The 18438-nt window shown below is 42.3% G+C and overlaps 1 protein-coding gene across 1 annotated transcript in view; it reads left to right on the top strand.

Moving 5' to 3' along the window:
* The first annotated feature begins 1182 nt into the window (after nucleotides 1-1182).
* LOC115473261 (heparan sulfate glucosamine 3-O-sulfotransferase 3A1-like) overlaps nucleotides 1183-18438 on the top strand; it is a 154447-nt gene continuing 137191 nt past the window's right edge. Inside the window, exon 1 of the mRNA XM_030208079.1 lies at nucleotides 1183-2391. Coding sequence (XP_030063939.1) covers nucleotides 1901-2391 — 491 coding nt within the window. The 5' untranslated portion in view covers nucleotides 1183-1900. The remainder of the gene's footprint in view (nucleotides 2392-18438) is intronic.

Raw genomic sequence — 18438 nt, 5'->3', positions numbered from 1 at the left:
CGCTGCTGTGCTTCTTTCACACGGAGCGAGGTCAAGGTGAGGTGCTATGATTTGAATTCAGGGGGGCCCGGTCCAGTGGTGGACGGAGGGGGGCGGCGAGGATGAGGACATCGGGGGGGGGGGGGGCAGGGCCCCGGGGGCGGCCTTGCCCCGGGCCCGGCTCAGTCTCTTGGAGGCCCTGTTTTCCACACATAAAATCTGCACATATTTAGCTTTCTGCAAGGCATAGTATAGCTTGCAATAGAAGGCAGAAGCTCAGACATCATCTGTGCACAGCTCTTCCATGAGCCTTGCTGCATGGGCCCCCAAAAGGAGCGAAACAGCTTGAAGGAAGGTAAAACCTCTTCACCCAGCAACACAGCATGACTATAATCGTACTGGACAACACCCAATCTGTATCCCTTGCGACCCTCTACTTATAACTCATACGATACGATAACTATACAACCTTATATCTGTTATGAACCGACTGGGCAATTGCCTTGACGGTACTATGTAAGCCACATTGAGCCTGCAAATAGGTGGGAAAATGTGGGGTACAAATGCAATAAATAAAAGGAAATCTAGCAGTTGAGGAAAGGTTAGCTGCCTTAACTAGCCCTGCTTCTCCAGCTCAAGGAAGGTAGAAGGTTCCTGCAGACCCGAGATAAACAGAGTCATCTGCTCTTTGCTGCCCATCTCTTACTGAGCTAGATCCTGAGGGTATGAGAGGACGCCCCTCTCTCGCTTCAACGGGAGACAGATCACGAAAGCTAATGAAAGAATTAAGAGGATTAGCTGCAATTAGCCGGACTCCTGAGGATTTTAAAAAAAGGGATAAAGCACTGCTATTTTATGCCACAGCCTTTTAATTCGTCCATAAACAAACACCATTACTAGTTTAAACTATCAGGTAGGTCTGGATCACCAAAGCAAAACAGACCTAAGAAGCGAGGGCGAATGCAGCGCTTCGAAGAAGCTTACGAAAGGGGCGTGTCAACAGGAGTGCCAGCCCATCCACGTTCCAATTGGAGCACAGGTGGGATTGCACACCCCTAGGCGGGCGTTCTACCTTGCTTCCCTTTGGCCATTGGAACGTTTACCTGTCATTGTATGACGTCATTGAGAAGTTTGCAAGGGAGGAGCTGCTGGTGGGCAGCTGCGGCGGCTCCAGGGCTCATGGGCAGCCGGTAACAGCAGGAGTCGGTCCTCAGGAAACGCGAAGGCTCCAATACCGGCACAGGAAAACAAACTAGAGGATAAAGGGAGAGGAGAGGACCCTACAGTCAGCAGGGGGAGCGCAGACAAGATTTACCCTGCAAGCTGGAATACTTTGTTCTGTTTTTTTTTTGTTATTCTGCAAAGGCTCAAGAATGCTGGAATGCTTAGCTTCCAGGTGACAGAAGGAGACCGTGGGAGGTCACTAAGCTGATACAGCCAGGAGATTTACTGCATGCATGCAAGCAAGCATTAGGTTTTCTAATGCCAGGTGGGATGGATCAATATTATTATTTTGAAATAAGCCCTCCCAGCTCCTGGAGGAGAGCAGGGAAATAGGCAGGCGTTAGGATTCATCTTGCTGGGCACGAACAGCTGGGTTTGTGGTTGTAAAAGCGCGTGTGCTGTTGCTTTTGGCAAACGATATTTGGGAGCATCCTTCTTGCAATGCAATCGGTGGCACATCGCCTTGTTTCCTAGTGCCCCCCCTTCCCCCCAAAACACACACAGTGTTACGTGCAAACCTCTCCCCCCCCCCCCCCCAGACCTTTCCTATGCTAAGTATTTTCCCAGCTGAACTTTCCCAGGTCCCAGGGAAGCCATGGTGTGACCTGGATGGGAGTTTAGGCAGGGGACACATCAGGAGCAAGTTCCCCTCCTCTATGCTATGGCATTTTGCATCGCCTAGCATGGCGAACTTCCCATGCCTCGGGCTACTATGGCATTGGGTGCGACCATTTCGGAGCCTCTGCCCCGGAGCATTTTTAAGAAGTTCGTGCTGATGCTGTGCTCGCTGCTGATGTCACTGTATGTCTTCTACTGCCTGGCCGATCGCTGCCACACCATGCCCGGCCCTATCATCGGGGGCTCCGAGGAGGAGGAAGGGGGATCCCTGGTGTCAGAGCTCGGCCAGGGGCAGTCGGTGAAGAGGAAGCGGCTGCTGCAGCGGGGGCAGCCAGGGATCGGGCGCAGCATGGCACCTGGTGGCTCGGGGGCTGGCAGCGAGCCGGTCAGTACGCTGACACTGCTGGGAGAGGGCAGTAAGAAGCTGCCTCAAGCCATCATCATCGGGGTGAAGAAAGGGGGCACCCGGGCGCTGCTGGAGTTTCTCCGGGTGCATCCGGACATCAGGGCGGTGGGCGCAGAGCCGCATTTCTTTGATCGGAACTATGAGAAGGGCTTCGACTGGTACAGGTGAGTGAGGAAAAGGGATTTGGTTGTATGAGGACAAGTAATGATACATTGTATCCCCTCTTCTAATCCACCTCTTTCGTATTTAAGTCTGCTGGCTTTATTTATGGGTTTCCAGTGCCACTCACTGGCCACTTTTCCCCCTGAACTGAGGGCTAAGATTCGCAGATCCCAGAGTTAATTTCGACTCTTGTGTCTGTGAAGGAGATAACTTTACTGAAAGCAAAGGGGAAAAAATGGACCAAGGAGCACGATCCTTCAAATAATGGTAATTATTAGTTTATGGAAATGACTCTCCAGAAATCCAGATCTGGCGACTCAATCCATTCTGTTTATTGTAAAATGTCTTGGCAAGTAACTGAAAAGTGAACTGCTCCTGAATGAACAAAACTAAGAATTAGAAGGTTTTTAGTAGCAGATCTTTTTCTAGACGGTTATTTTTCATTTTCAGAAAGGATGTTTTCCTGATAATGATCACATACTAGATAAAAACACACACAAACACACGGTAAAACCCTCATCACAAAATTACGTCCAGACAGAGATAATTCATTCTACAGATTTAAATATTAAATTAGGAAAATAATCCCTCAATATGAACATTCAGAATATATTTTAAAAGACAAGCTGGTGCAGATGTCGGTATTTCCTGTATATGTAGAGGTTTTATGTCAGCCAAACAATTTACAAGTTTAATAAATCAAAGACTGTCATAGTAAATAACTAATTTACCGCTCTCCCCCGCCCCAGCAAGGATACAATGAAATAAGAAAAAACTAAAGCAAATACAGAAAAAAAATGCTGATTAATCAAAGGGATAAAAAGACGTGAAAAATATGAAGATATGCAGAAATGTGTTTTCTGAATAGGCGTGGCTTTCTTTTACCAGAAAATGATTTGTTTTGAAGTTGTTTTTCTTGTTTTCTGCATTACTTAAGCATTTAGACTAAACTTCTGGAGTTCATTTCATAATAAAGTCAGGTAGAAATGATTTACATCTATAAATACAACTGAATATGATTCATGTTATGCAAATCAATCTTAAAAATGAAAGATTAACGATACAGTAGCGCGAAAAAGATCTATATAAAAATCCTAGACCGACAACTTAATTACCCCTAAGTAATAGATAGCCAGAGAGAGCAAGAGTTTTTACTTTTTAATCATTAATTAGGCTGAGGTTTTAGACTGAAGGTTCGTTCATCTAAAATGTGAAAAGGACATTTACACTTTCTATTCCTTGCTGTATTATCTAATTTTTAAGCCTTTGCTCTCCGCTTGGTTTTATTCAGAATTTCCATTAAAGTAATACATTTTTTGCCTGCCTGGGAATGGCCTGAGCCAGGCTCCAAAAGATTAATCAGATGGTCTGGAAACTGCTTCCTTTATAGCAAAATATAAAGTTCTGGGTTTGTTTCTCTAGCAAGCCAGAGAAAGCTGAAATATTTCAGGGTGCAAGGAGCGATTTTGGTGAATTTTTCATGGATAGAACTTTTTGACTCAGAACCTTGAAAATACTTGTGTAATGTCTGACTTGTTCATCATGTACTGCTTTTTATGGAGTTTGATAAGAGTCAGCTGTAGGGTATCGTTTAGTAATCTGTTCGACTTGATGTAATGTTTTATAGGATTTTATGAAAGAAAAAAAAGTTAGAAAGTCAGGCTTCTCCAAATATTTGTTGATTGGTCTGAAATGTGGGTTATTGTTCTCTCTAGTTTTAAAGAAGGTAGGATGCATACTTGTATATACTTGTTAACGTGGCACTCATTGCAAAACTGATACATTTTCTTTAGAGAAACAGTTCTATTTATCTCAAGTCTCAGAAAAGATGGTTTCACTGATTTTTTTTTTTTTCATTTTGGGAGTTGGCCGTAATTGGAATATACATTTGGGAACCACAGTAATATGGGGTAACTGTTCTCTTTGGGGCTCACTCAAGAAGAGGATCCAGCCCGAAATGAGATCTCATCCATTTTCAAATGATATGACACGCTTTGCTGTCAGTTTAATTTAAACCTATCTATCTATCTATCTATCTATCTATCTATCTATCTATCTATCTATCTATCTATCTATCTATCTATCTATCTATCTATCTATCTATCTATCTATCTATTCATAGCCCTACAGCCTGACTGCCCTGTGCTCAGGTTTGCCCTGTATCATCGTTCTTGTATGATCTGCATTCAAGTTTAATAGTTTCATGACTCAGGGTTACACAGTGGGTCTCAACAGGGTACTAGGTGTACACTGGAGAACTGTAATAGAGCAGTGCAAACTTCTCAAAAATGTGGGAATACAAAAGAGGTTCCATGGTGACCTGACACGTCATTATAATGAAAGAGTTGCACTACAATTTACTGAAGTTTGTTTTGCTTTCTGCCCTCACCCAGTCTTCTCTACTTTGTTGCTCTGTTCCAAAGGGGCCCTTTTACTAAAAGGCATTAATTTATTTATTAGGATTTATTTACCACCTTTAAGCCTTAACATGCACTTAGTGCATGAGAAAACACTTAGCACAACACACGTTAAAGCGTTTTTTGGTAATTTTGCCTTTTCCGCATGCTAAGCATGCATTAATGAAGTTGTAAAGAATATTTTTTTGCAAGAGAGCATGCCATAGCTGCAGAATGGGTGCATCTGCATTAACCAGCTAGCGTGCAGGAGCAGTGGTAAGTGCTCCTGTGTTAATTTTACCATGCTAAATATGAGGTGCTAAGTGTTCCCGCATGAAGGTGCCCTTTTTACAAAGCAGCAGTAAGCCGACCGCAGGCTTATTGGGCGGCAATCCGGAACACTGCTGGTTCGACACGGGCGCCGGCGGTGGTTCCATCCCCAGTGTGTGACACTTCCGACACTAGTGGAAAAATTTGAAAAAATATTTCCGCAAGGGGTTACCCGGTGGTCATCGGGCAATGCCGCACACTGGCCGGATACCACTGGGTTAGCGCGGGAGCCCTTACCGCCACCTCCGTGGGTGGCGGTAAGTGCTCCCCCTACATGGCCACATGGTAAGTGTGATCTTACCGCGTGGCCATTTTTTTTTTTTTTAGCCTTTTTACCCATTGCAGTACGTGGCAAAAACAACCCCCTCCGCTAGCGCAGGGCCCCTTTTACCACAGCTTAGTAAAAGAGCCACTAATTTTTTGCAGGTCTCGTGCACTAATGGAAAAAGTAGTGTGGGACAAAAAAGCCATATTTAGGGCAGCATTAAAAATGGACTTAGTGCACAGGAAAGTCCTGCATTAAAATGTGCTAAGCTTATTTTCTAATGCATTTTAGTAAAAGGACCCCTAAGTTCTCAACAGTTGTAAGGTCTGGAGCTTGAAAACCGTTTGAACAGAAAATATATGGCAAAACCCAGCCAACTTATGTCTCAATTGAATTCTGTATTTCACCAAGAGGAGGGATAATTAATTATCAGCTTTATTATTATTATTATTATTATTATTATTATTATTATTATTATTATTATTATTATTATTTAATTGAATTCATTTCTAGATGCTCTCTGACAGTGTATGGAATCTGCTTCATGAACTGAGGAAGTTTGTTTGGATACAGTAATGAGGTCAAGGTTTAAAGCTAACTTTTAAAAGTTCTCAGTCTATTTTCAGTGGCTAGTTAAACTGAAGTTCCTTTTCTAATTAGGTTTAAGTGGGTTCATCGCTCTTTTAGACTGCAGTATTACAACTCAGAGTAATACTCAGGAATTTTATACATCACGTAGAATTTTTTTCTGCTGTTAGGTTTAAGAGCATTTCTTATGATGTTCATGCTCCAAAGTGATATCTGAACGAGTTGCCATTTTTGAAAAGATCCGATTGTGCCTGCACAAAAAGCAAGAATGTTTTGTTTTGGAATAAAACTGAATTTAGTACAGATTTAATAATAAGCTGAACTGTTTAGCATTCATTAATTACCAGCAGAGACTGAAGTTGTTGGTTCTTGGTGGTTGGGAGTGGTAGACTGGTAAAGTAGCTTTTTTTTTTTTTTTGTAAGACTACTCCTATTAAGTTTTTTTTTAGAGATGGCTATAGTACTAAGATGACCCTGGCAACTTAGTGCATTTATACCAGTTCTCTGACTTGCAGGTAAGCTTAGATGACCTGTTAAGAACGACTTCAACGTGCTCTTGCTTTCCAAAGAGAGAGAATTGCTAATACAGACATATAGGGGTCTGTTGGCTAACAGGCGTTAGTATTAATGGTCATATTTAAAGTGCATTAACAAGAATGTTAGATAATGTTTGTGTAGTAAGGGGACCTTTTACTAAACAGCGTTAGCCGCTAACGTTCACCTAATGCAGCTTAAAATGGCTTAACGCGGGATGCATGATAACTGTGTGTGCTAAAAAATGTTTTTAATGAGGGGTGTGTGTCGGGGGCAGAGAGTGGGTATTTCTGTGTTAAAGAGCACATGCTAATGTAGATGTGCTAACTGGTTAGTGCAAGAATACCATGTGAGCCCTTACCGCCTACAAAATGAGTGCTGGTAAGTGCTCACCCAGTAATTTTTTTTTTAATGGCTGCCCACTAATGGATTGATTGATTGATTTACATTACAGAGGATTCCACCCTACTTTTTTGGTTTAACATTAATGCATGGCCATTAACACAAAAAATAGAAAATTGACCATTTTCCCCAGATTCTATATAGTGCACTTAGATTTAAGTGCTGAAATCGGCGCAGGTTCTATAACACTGCACGTAACTTAATTGGCTTTATAAGCGAATGAGCGCTGATAACATCACTTAAGAAGCAATTATGAGCACTAATTGGTACTGATTTAGAATTTAGGTGCACAACTCGCTTAGCGTAGTCTGTAACGATGTGCGCTGAACTTCTAAAGCATGGAGGCAAAAGGGTGTGGTAAAGGGTGGGAAATGGGCATTTCATGGGTGTTCCAAAATTTAGGTGCCTAGTTATAGCATATGGCCCAGTTTGCCTAAATCTACGCGCTGAGATTTACAGCAGGTTTTCATTGGTGTAAGTGGATATGCGCAGATATCGGCAGTGAAATAACTAAGCATAGTCTATAATCGGCGCCTAAATCTAGGTGCTGATTATAGAATACAAGTAGTTGGTACTGATTTCAGGCCCCATATATAGAATCTACTCCTTTACAGCTGCGGAAAAAATGGCCTTGGTACGGGAAAGATCTGTGTAAGGGTTTACTAAGACCACTTTTTGTTGCAGCTTAGTAAAAGGAGCCCTAAGTGAATTAGCATGTACTATTTGCATGCATTTCATTGCTAGTTCACACCACATTAATGCAAATGAGGCAAAAAAAATTGTAATGGCCTTCTTAATGTTGCATATACCATCCAGCATGAATACTTAAGAGGGTTAACGCAGGTCATGCAAGGCTGGAAAGTTATTGGTATTTCAGAAGGTATAATTCAATGCATGCTACGAGTACCACCGCCCATAAACTTAGGGGCCATTTTATTAAAGCACGGTAAATTCTTGCTTTCAGGGTGGGTGCAAGAGAACTGGGCACACTATGGCCTCCTTTTACAAAGCCACATGGCAATGCCAACTCAGCCTATTCAAAGAGAGTGGGCTGTGTCGGCATTACTGCACCGACAGCCGCTAGTGCGACTTTGTAAAAAGGGACATAAATGAAACTTCAATCTTACACTTCCATCAATTAATTTCCAGCTCTCTAGCCCATGAATTCTCTCTACAATCATGATCACCCTACAACAATTCTGTAAAAACACAAAATTGGATCTCATGCTTTTAACTATTAAACTTTGTTTTGCAGGTGTTGAGTTGTGTGGCTGTTTAGAATGTTACTGTTTTGTTTTGAGTGCAGTTGCTTGTAATGTATATCCTAGAATTACCACCTTAGGCAGCTGCCTAGTCTTGCCTAATGATTGAGCTGGTTCTGCTTGCTGTAAGCGCAAAGTCTATATGTTGTTGGGGTGTTTCCAGCATCTTCCCTTATAGTTACCACACAGAAAAAATCCTTACCTCACACTGTCATGAAACACCTAGCCACTTGCCTGGGGCTACCTTTGGCCACATAGAGGGTCTATCCCCAGCACAGCTGAGGTCTGCCTGCACCTGCTACTTGTGCTCTGCCATAGCACCCTTCTCCCACTGACTCTGGGAGAGTCTCCCGCTCTCAAATTATCCCCAGTGATTTCTAGGTTGCTAGGGCCACACTCCTAGTGGTCCTACAGCTCCTAGGAAGCACTCACAGACCCAACACACAAACCACCATGATTCTTAATCAGTCCAGACAAGCAGAGGCAATAAACTGAAAATCTTTATTATTATGAAAAATTAGAACAATGAACAGAAAAGGTGCAATCGACAAAACAATAACAAGTAACTGAAATATGGATCAATTATAACACTATCTAAACTTTTGTATACTATCTAAATAGTACCTGGGGAGATCAGGACATATAGCTACTCACAACTGCTCACAACTGTTTACAGGGCCTCAGCAAAGGTATCTTTCTCTCTCTCTTCTCCCTGGCTAAGACTGGAGAAAAAAGCCAGTATACTCTAGATGAATTGAGCTCCTGGGCCAATGAGAGTCCAGGAGTATATGTTGAAAAGAATCCGCCTAAGGTGGAGAACTCAAACGAGTCCAGAACAATACGTTTTAAAAGTGGCTGGCCACATCACTGCAGGTTACCTCTTATCTGTGTTAACTAAAGAAGGAACGGTCAGTTCTCTGTAATAGCTTTAAACATAAACATGCACCACCTGCTGGCTAAACTAGAAAACTGCATTTCAAGAATTAAGGCAGTTTTACAGGTTTAAAAACCCACTGTTTTGTCACACACACTACCCCAAAATTCTATAAATGGTTCTTACAAATTGCATGCATAAACCAATTTGCATGTGCAATTTAATTGAATATGAATCGATTAGTGCTGAAAATTGGGGCTAATAATCAATTAGTGGAGGAGTGGCCTAGTGGTTAGGGTGGTGGACTTTGGTCCTGAGGAACTGAGTTCAATTCCCGGCACAGGCAGCTCCTTGTGACTCTGGGCAAGTTACTTAACCCTCCATTGCCTGCCACATTGAGCCTGCCATGAGTGGGAAAGCATGGGGTACAAATGTAACAAAAAAAAAAAAATTATTAGCACTAATTGGCTTTAATTGAAATTTACATACGTATTTTTAGTCATGGGGATCTACACTTAATTTTTATGCATGGCTCCAAAAAGGTGTTCCTACAATTTATGCGTGCTATGCCCAATTTATTTGGTATAAATCCTCACATCTAAAGTTAGGTGCTGATCCCAGTGCTAAGCACATTCTATAAATGGCACTAATTAGCTCGTTATTCAATTAAATTGCATTCTCCAATTGGGTGCAATTTTTGCTGACTTTTAAAGAATTAGGGGGTAAGTGCTATTTTATGAAGGGCACATGTGATCTTGCACCTAACCTTTAGACACTGGACTTATTCTACTACTACTACTACTACTACTTATCATTTCTAAAACACTACTAGATGTACACAGCACTGTACACTTGGACATGAAGAGACAGTCCCTGCTTGACAGAGCTTCCAATCTAATTCCTGCTGAAACCTGGTATAAATGTTGGCGCCCAATTTTGTATTCTGTAATTCTACATGAAATTTTCAGAATGCCCCAACACACCCTTGATTATGCCCCCTTTTGAGATACACGTCATGGGATTTAGGTGTTGTGCCTTTTAAAATAGCACGCATCCAGATGCACGTGTGCAAATTTTAATGACTGCCAATTAACATCAATAATTGGTTGTTAGTACCCAGTTATTGATGGTTCAGTGCTGATTATCCAATTTATTTGTGCACACATCTCGGAAGCGCGCCCAAAGATGGGCACGTAGCTTTGAGCGCCATAAGTGCTGGGCATGCCCATGTCCCTCCCAACTCACACCCCCTTGCAGTTACTTGTTGTTTCTAGAATAGAGACTAACCCCCAAATTCTATATATGGCACCTTACAAATCAGCGCCGTAAAAACCATGCAGTTAACTCTATTCTATAAACCGCCTAAAGTTAGACGTAGTTTATAGAATACACTCACATCTATTCTTGCCCCTAAAATGTTGGTGTACTGATTTAAGCCACCTAAAACCAGGCCTAAATACTTGCGCCTAAGTTAGGCGCAGATCAAGTGTATTCTATAATAGTGCACATAATTTTCTTAAACGTCCACGACCCACCTATTCCATGCCCATGATCACACCTCCTTTTCGACTGTGTGCATTAGAATTTACGTGCATTGCATTATAGAATATGCCTAGAAAGTTGTGCGCATAAATTCTAATTAAAGCCAATTAGTGATGCTAATTGGTTGATACGTTCCAGTTATCAGCGTTGATTAACTTGTTAATCAATTAAGTTGTGCATGCAGTTTGGCCATGTGGGCAAATTACTGCGCGCAACTTAAGGTGCCTTATATAGAATTGTGGGTAAGTGCAGTTAGGTATGTAACTGCAAAGTAGTGCTAGTTAGAACTAATTAACTCCAATGATCAGCAATTATGGGTTTTTAGCGCCAATTAGCGGCTAATTTCTCATCTAACTTATATGCATAACTGGCACTATTCTGTTACCTGTTTGCACAATTTTACATGCAAGATTATAGAAGGGGAGCAAAGGTGCCCTTTTGATGGGGCTATGGAGGGTGTATCTCTGATATCCAGGTACTGGTGATTCCTTTCATTAGTTTTGTTTTTGGTTCTTTTTTGCTTTGTATGCTTCAGTATGAATTTAAAAAGTTGAAAGAATGGTAATTCTGCTGCATTCAGAATGTTGGCCCTTAAAGCATTAGGTAGTGACTGCTGGTAATGCCCGTTACTGTGCCAGTTTTATAAAGGCTTAATACATCGATGCATTAGGAGCCCTTTTACTAAGCTGCAGTTAAAAGGGCCTTTCGCTACTGGCGGAGACCGTGTTTGCCACATGCTGAAGGCCATTTTACCACAGCAGGTAAAAAGGCCGAAAAAAAAACATGGCCATGCGGTAACATTGCTCTTACCTTATGGCCATACGGGGGGGGGGGGGAGCACTTACCGCCACCCATTGAGGTGGCAGTAAGGGCTCCCGCGCTAACCCTGCAGCAGTGGCGTAGCCAAGGGTGGGCTTGGGTGGGCCCAAGCCCACCCACTTTGGGCTCAGGCCCACCCAATACCAGCATAGCTATAATGTGGCTGGCAGGGATACCTAAGCCCCACCAGCCGAAAACTCCTAACAACTGTCCCTCCTGCATACCTTGTAAATAGCAGATCTTCGCCTGCAGTGAGCAGTGACTGATGCATACTGCTCGCACCGGCCCCATAGCCTTCGCTCTGATGTATTCTTGCCTAGACGGAAACAGGAAGTTGCATCAGAGGGAAGGGTATGGAGCCAACGTCAGCAGTGTGTATTAGTTGCTGCCCGTTGCTGGTGAAAATCTGCTGTTTAAAAGGTATGCGGGAGAGGGAGGATATTTGAGAGACCATATGGCATGCAGGTGAGAGAAGGAGAGACCACATCATCTGTGGGATGAGGCGGGCTTCTTCTGCCCACCCATCTTGAGCCTAGGCCCACCCAAAATTGGGTGTCTGGCTACGCCCCTGCCCTGCAGTAACCGGGTAGCTTGCTGTGCTTCCTGATTACTGGTGAGTAACCCCCCTGTGGAAATATTTTTTTAATATTTCTGCTAGTGCCGGAAATGCCGCACACTGGGAGTGCAACTGTTGCTAGTGTCCGCGATGGGCTGGCAGCAGCTCCAGATTGGCGCGTGGTTAGCCCAAGGTGGGCTTACCACCGCTTAGTAAAAGGAACTCTTAGTGATCTTCCCATACACATCAAATCCCGGGAAGAGCTGTTACTGTGTCTTCTACTTAATATACTATTGATTCTCAAAAATTAGTAGCATTTCCTGTTTCCTGTAAACGTGCAGTTTCAGCAGCTGGAAACAGCTGTAGAGAGTGTTCTTCAGTTTCCCAGTCCATAAGTTGAAGTCAGATTCACACCACAAGAAATTTGTTTTAGTTGTAATTTGCCTGGAGCATGCATTTGTGCTGGGAAAGACACATGCACATGGCAGGAATATGCTTTCAGTTTGTAGAATTTTATGCGTGTAAAGAATGTGCACTATATAAACTTTATATTCACAAAATCTCCAAATTAATGTAAGTAAAGTGGATGCTTTAATCAAAATTTAAGTGCACTCATGTCTTTAACCTAAAAAGTCTTAAATCATCTAAAAACCTGAAAATAATCTGAAAACAACTAAATTTTTTTCCATGCACGCTCCTAGCAAATATCCTATTTCTGAATTTTTTAAAAAATCAAGTCATTGATGCATGGAAATATACATTGGTATAAGTACAATAATGACTAATATTGAATTGCATAAGGGCATAAGTGCTGCCATACTGGGATAGACCAAAGGTCCATCAAGCCCAGTATCCTGGCAAAATCCCGAAAGAGTTAAACAGATTTTATGCTGCTTATCCAAGAAATAAGCAGCGGAACTCCATTTTAATAATGACTTATGGCCTGTCCTTTAGGAAATTATCTAACCCTTTTTAAAACCCTGTTAAGCTAACTGCTTTTACCACATTCTCTGTCAGTGAATTCCAGAGTTTAATTGCATGTTGAGTGAAGAAATATTTTCTCTATTTTGTTTTAAATTTTACTATGTACCTTCATTGTGTGCCCCCTAGTTCTAGAATTTTTGGAAAGAGTAAACAAGTGATTCATGTCTACCCATTCCATTTCACTCAGTATTTTATAGACCTCTATCTTATCTCTCCTCAGCCATCTCTTCTTCAAGCTGAAGAGCCCTAGCCACTTTAGCCTTTCCTCATAGGGAAGTCACCCCATCTCCTGTATCATTTTCATTGTCCTTCTCTGTACCTTTTTAAATTCCGCAATGTTATTTTTCAGATGAGGTGATCAGAATTGCACACTGTATTCAAGGTACGGTCACACCAGGGAACGATACAAAGGCATTATAATTTTTGTTATCCCTTCCTTTCCTAATAATTCCTAAAATTCTGTTCGCTTTCTTAGCCGCTGCTACATACTGAGCAGAGGGTTTCATCAACAATCATCTAAACCAAACAGAAACCTACTAGTAGAACCGTCACCGAAGGGATGTCCAATCTAATTCTAAATTTAACCCTTCTGCCTCTACAGCATAAAGACGGGAAAATCCACATTTGTTCTTTATAATTCAATATTTGGCTGACATTACTACACTCCCACCCCCAACACAATCTGATCTATCACTTTCCATTTTAAATCAGCCACAGAAAGCAGTTTTTGAATCCAGTAGGAAACTAACAGAGCTAATAATACTGCATTGTTAATTCTTGATTTGTGTTCATTCAATCTTAATTTTACTGAATGACTAGAATGTCCTACATAGATTTAATTACAAGGACTCTGAATTAAATAAATGATGTTACTTGAATTACAATTAGTGTTAAGTCTAGACTAGATGATAAAGCCCTTCTTAGGGTGAGTCCAACTTAAACCCTCCATAGTTTGATCACACCATTGGTATTGCTGACATTTTTTGTGACCTTCTATCAGTGGCGTACCAAGGGGGGGGCAGTCTGCCCGGGTGCACACCGCTGGGAGGGTGCCGTGCGCCGGTCAGTGTCGTTCGTTTCCATGCTCCCTCTGCCCCGGAACAGGAAGTAACCTGTTCCGGCACCGCTGGGAGGGTGCCGGCGCCGGTCAGTGTCGTTCGTTTCCATGCTCCCTCTGCCCCGGAACAGGAAGTAACCTGTTCCGGGGCAGAGGGAGCATGGAAACAAACGACACTGAATGGCGCGTGGCACCCCCCAGCGTGTGCACACGGGGGGAGGGGGTTCTTTCGCCGGGGTGGGGGGTGTCCTTTTGCCGGGGTGGGGGTTGCGCTGCACAGGGGTGGGGCGCTGCACCCGGGGGGGCGGGGCACATCGGCGATCCACCCCGGGTGTCAGCGACCCTAGGAATGCCACTGCCTTCTATCATCACATTTGCCTGTTTATAATCAATATGCTTATAGGACAACATTTCTCCCATCATTCTACCTTCGTATAAGCAATCATAGCATTCTGAAAACAATTATGTAAATACTAGTAAAAAATGCCCATTTCTGTGAGAAATGAAATGGGCGCTAGCAAGGTTTTGCTGTCCAGCGACCCTCCTCTCTCCCAGCCCCCCCTGCAGCAACCCATGGCCAGCAACCCTGCTCTCCCCCTACTCTTCTCTAGCCACCCTGCTCTCCCCCTGCCCCCCCCTGCAGCCACCCATGTCGTGTGACCATCCTCTCCTCCTGCCCCCTTGCAGCCACCCATGTCCTGCAACCCTTCTATCCCCCTGCCCCCTTGCAGGCACCTATGTGTAGCAGCGAGGCTCCTCTCCCCCTGCCCTGTTGCAGCCACCGATGTGCAGCGGCGACCCTCATCTCCCCCTGCCCCCCCTGCAGCCACCCATGCCAGCGACCCTGCCCCCCCCCCCCCAGCAGACACCCATGTCTAGCGACCCTGCTGTCTCACCTGCCCCTCCATCCACTGCGGTTGTTTTTTAGGAAATGTTCGTGGCAGGCAGGAAAGATCCACGTTCCTGCCTGGCCGCGGCTGTCGCTGTCGCTCCATGATGCCAGTTGCCTGTTGAAAATGGCCGCCGAGGGGTAGGGGGAGATCGCGATTTGTCGAGTGTCATTGCTCCGCCCTCAACGTCATTATGTTGTGACACGAGGGCAGGGCAGACACTCATGGGGAAACCGGATATCTAGACCGCTTCAAACTTCTGGCTGAGGCTTCATTAGAATGTTGGAGGTGCCTTTTATATATAGAGATAGTACTGGCCAGTGTTTAAAAAGAAGCTCTACCACCTTAGTAATATATCTTGTAAATGGGAACACTGCCACTAATTTATCCTTTTCCTCTGAGGTTTTATATAGAAGCAAGAATTCTCTGTTGGCAAACGTTGCTTGAAGGAAAGCTTTCCTTAGAACAGAATGCAGGTATCCTCTCATAACAAACCTCTGCCACACGTCTTTAGAATGTCGCAAAAATTCACCATCAGTCGAACATACTTGTCATTCTGAGGAACTGGCTAATCAGTAAACTAACTCTAAGTAAGTTTATATGGATGAAAACTGTGAAAGAGAAGCAATGTGTTCCTGGCCACTGATTTCCTATATAGGGTAGTCAATAGCTGATGATGTTATTTATAGATGTGAACATCTAAAAAATGAATCACGTGTTCAAGAAAGTAAACTGTAAATGGGAGGTCAAGGTGTTCAGCCATGTATAGAATTGATGTAAAGACTCACTGATACCATCCCAGACAAATAAAATATCATCCAGGTAAACGCTTCCAAAAAGCAATGTGTTTGGAACCAATGAGATTTATATAAATGCAATTCTTCAAATTCTGCTACAAATAAAGTTGCTACAGATGGGGCCAACGACGCCCCCATGGCCACTCCTTGTACTTGTTCATAAATTCTTTCAGGAGGAAGAATATCACTATGCCGAAGTGGAGTATATTAAAAAAAGAATCTCTTTAGAATGAAACCTGACATAGTAGTGTGGTTGTAGTTGTAGAAAATTACAGAATTATAATTGAATTTTGCTACATTTTGCAGTACCTTCCCTGATGGAGGAACAAAACATGGTCCATGTCATGGCATTATTTATTTTATAACAATTTAAAACCATAAATGATTAAAGTTTGCTATAATAATAATTGGGAGCCGATGAAGATTAAGGCAAGTCATTAGTAGATATCACATGTGAAACAAGTTGTTACCAATGGCTCATTGAGAATGGAAGTTACACTATACTCTTTTCCTTGGTGACAGTTATGATAGATATAAAATAGTGCTGGGATTACTTGTTGCTGATGAGACATGTATCTTTCTTTAAAATTGGTAAATAATACCTCCCATAGATCAAATGTATCGTATACTAGGTACTCTCAAAATCTCCACTAGATACTTAAATATTTTCTGTAGAGAAATCGCTTTAGACTTGGGAACATTAATACAGTTTAAATTTTGAATGTCTTGTAATATTTTCTAATGCTTCCACGTTAAGATTGGAGATATCCTTAAATTGCTCTGCAGAAGATATTTACCTTTCAGGTCCTCAATAGCAAGTTTCATTTCTATCACTTCTGTTTGTAGCTGATTCAGTTTAACTTCATGGACTTTTTATCTGCCAATAAGCTAAACTGACCATAGAAAACTTCCCAGATAGACTTCAAGGTGAAAGTCTGTACACTCAGCAATTCTGTTTCCACCTGTCAAACCCAGACAATCCAGCCCCAAAGGACTCTCTTCTAAAGCCTCACTGTTACATCTTATGGCCCTAGACTCGCCAAATAATTTTTTTCACAAGGAGAGATGTTCAGCTAACTCTCTGGTCCCTTCATCACTGACTGGAAATGGTGGCCACGGTGAGGCGGAGGATAGGTTTATGCTGCTTTAGGGTCCGTGATGTATCACCCCTGAATTGGAAAATTGATCTCCCAGGTCCGAGTGTTGATACAGCTGGACTCCAGCAGCGGAAACTTCTTGTATCCCAGACTGATAAACAAAGGTACCCATTGGACCTTGTGTATGGGCTGATGGAGTTCAGAAGGGAGAGCCTTCTTTCTAGCTTTCCTCTTAACCATAATGTAGGCAAAAGTAATCGTTGTCTGGAAATGTTTGATGCAGCTTCCATCATCTTGATTCCCCCTGGCAAATTTATTTATTTATTGCATTTGTATCCCACATTTTCCCACCTATTTGCAGGCTCAATGTGGCTTACATAATAACCATGGTAGCGATCACCATTTCTGGTATAGCAGATACAGAGTGACAATGTTGAGGTTCGTATAGGATAAACACAACAGGGAATAAGGAGGAAGGGTTGAGTTGTGATCAATTCGAGTCTTAGTTTCATTGAGTTGTGATAATATTAATGCCCTCACTTTCTCACATTCAAAGACCTTGTAAATGATATTTTCTGCATGTTGGCATCCAGTTGCTTGGTATTTGCAGATGTGTATTATTTTATGTCACCCAAGCTTCAAAAGAGCCTGCTTCAACGATGCACTGCAATGCAATAGGAGCGTTCACTAATGCGGAAACATTTAATCAGCCAGATTTTAAGGAGAGCTGTGTACTGTGTTAATATTTCTAAAGTACATAAGGCAAATAGCAAGAATTATCCCATATCTATTTAGTACTCTGTCATTTTTCAATGTGTTTTGCTACTTTCTTGTATTTCACTTTTTGGCCTTTTGAGTGTAATTCTATAAGGAGCCCAGCAGCAAAAAGGAGATATTTCAGTCAGTTACTTGCGTAGTGAATGGCCTCTTATAGAATACTGACTAGCGGAAAAGTATGCATGTACTTTGTCAGTGGGTGTGCATATGGGTGGAGTGCAAATATAAATTATAGGAATAGTGTGATTTACGTGTGTTCTAGCTAACAGTTAAGCACAGGCATTTACACCAGCTATAGTGTCTACTTTTCTTTATAAAATAGACTTCAAATTGGCGCTATAATCATCACCATTAATAGATGCACTGTTATAGAACTATCCTCCACATGGGTAAAGTGAGCATATGTAAACGAACTAGTACATCAATAAGCCTCCATCTTTGCAATCTGATATGGATTGTGATTGCTTTGCTCATTGTGTGATTTTCATCTGTCGCATCATAACTAGTGTAGCTGTCTGAGTTCCACTGTTAGAGAATTTGGAGGGGAGCTGCTTAAAGAATTTTACACGATGGAACGCTAAAACAGCAGATGATAACACCACTTGCTCTGGGTTGCCTTTGAAACACGTTTTAATATACAGACGGTATTCAATGACTGCTTTCAGTAAAAAAAAAAAAAAAAAAAACAGGGAATGCTTTTCATTCTCCATATTATTCAGACAGCACACAAAATCACTTGTAATGAAAACTTTATTTGGTGAATAAAGATAATTTAATCCTATGTTAAAGCTCTAAGACTGTATGCATACTGGAAATGTCATGTAAAATCCTGCTTTATTCCTTTGTAAAGCTGCCTTGTATTATCATCCAATATGCAAG

Source organism: Microcaecilia unicolor, chromosome 6 (assembly GCF_901765095.1).
Source record: "Microcaecilia unicolor chromosome 6, aMicUni1.1, whole genome shotgun sequence".
NCBI lineage: Eukaryota > Metazoa > Chordata > Amphibia > Gymnophiona > Siphonopidae > Microcaecilia > Microcaecilia unicolor.
This window is presented reverse-complemented; position numbering and strand designations above follow the sequence as displayed.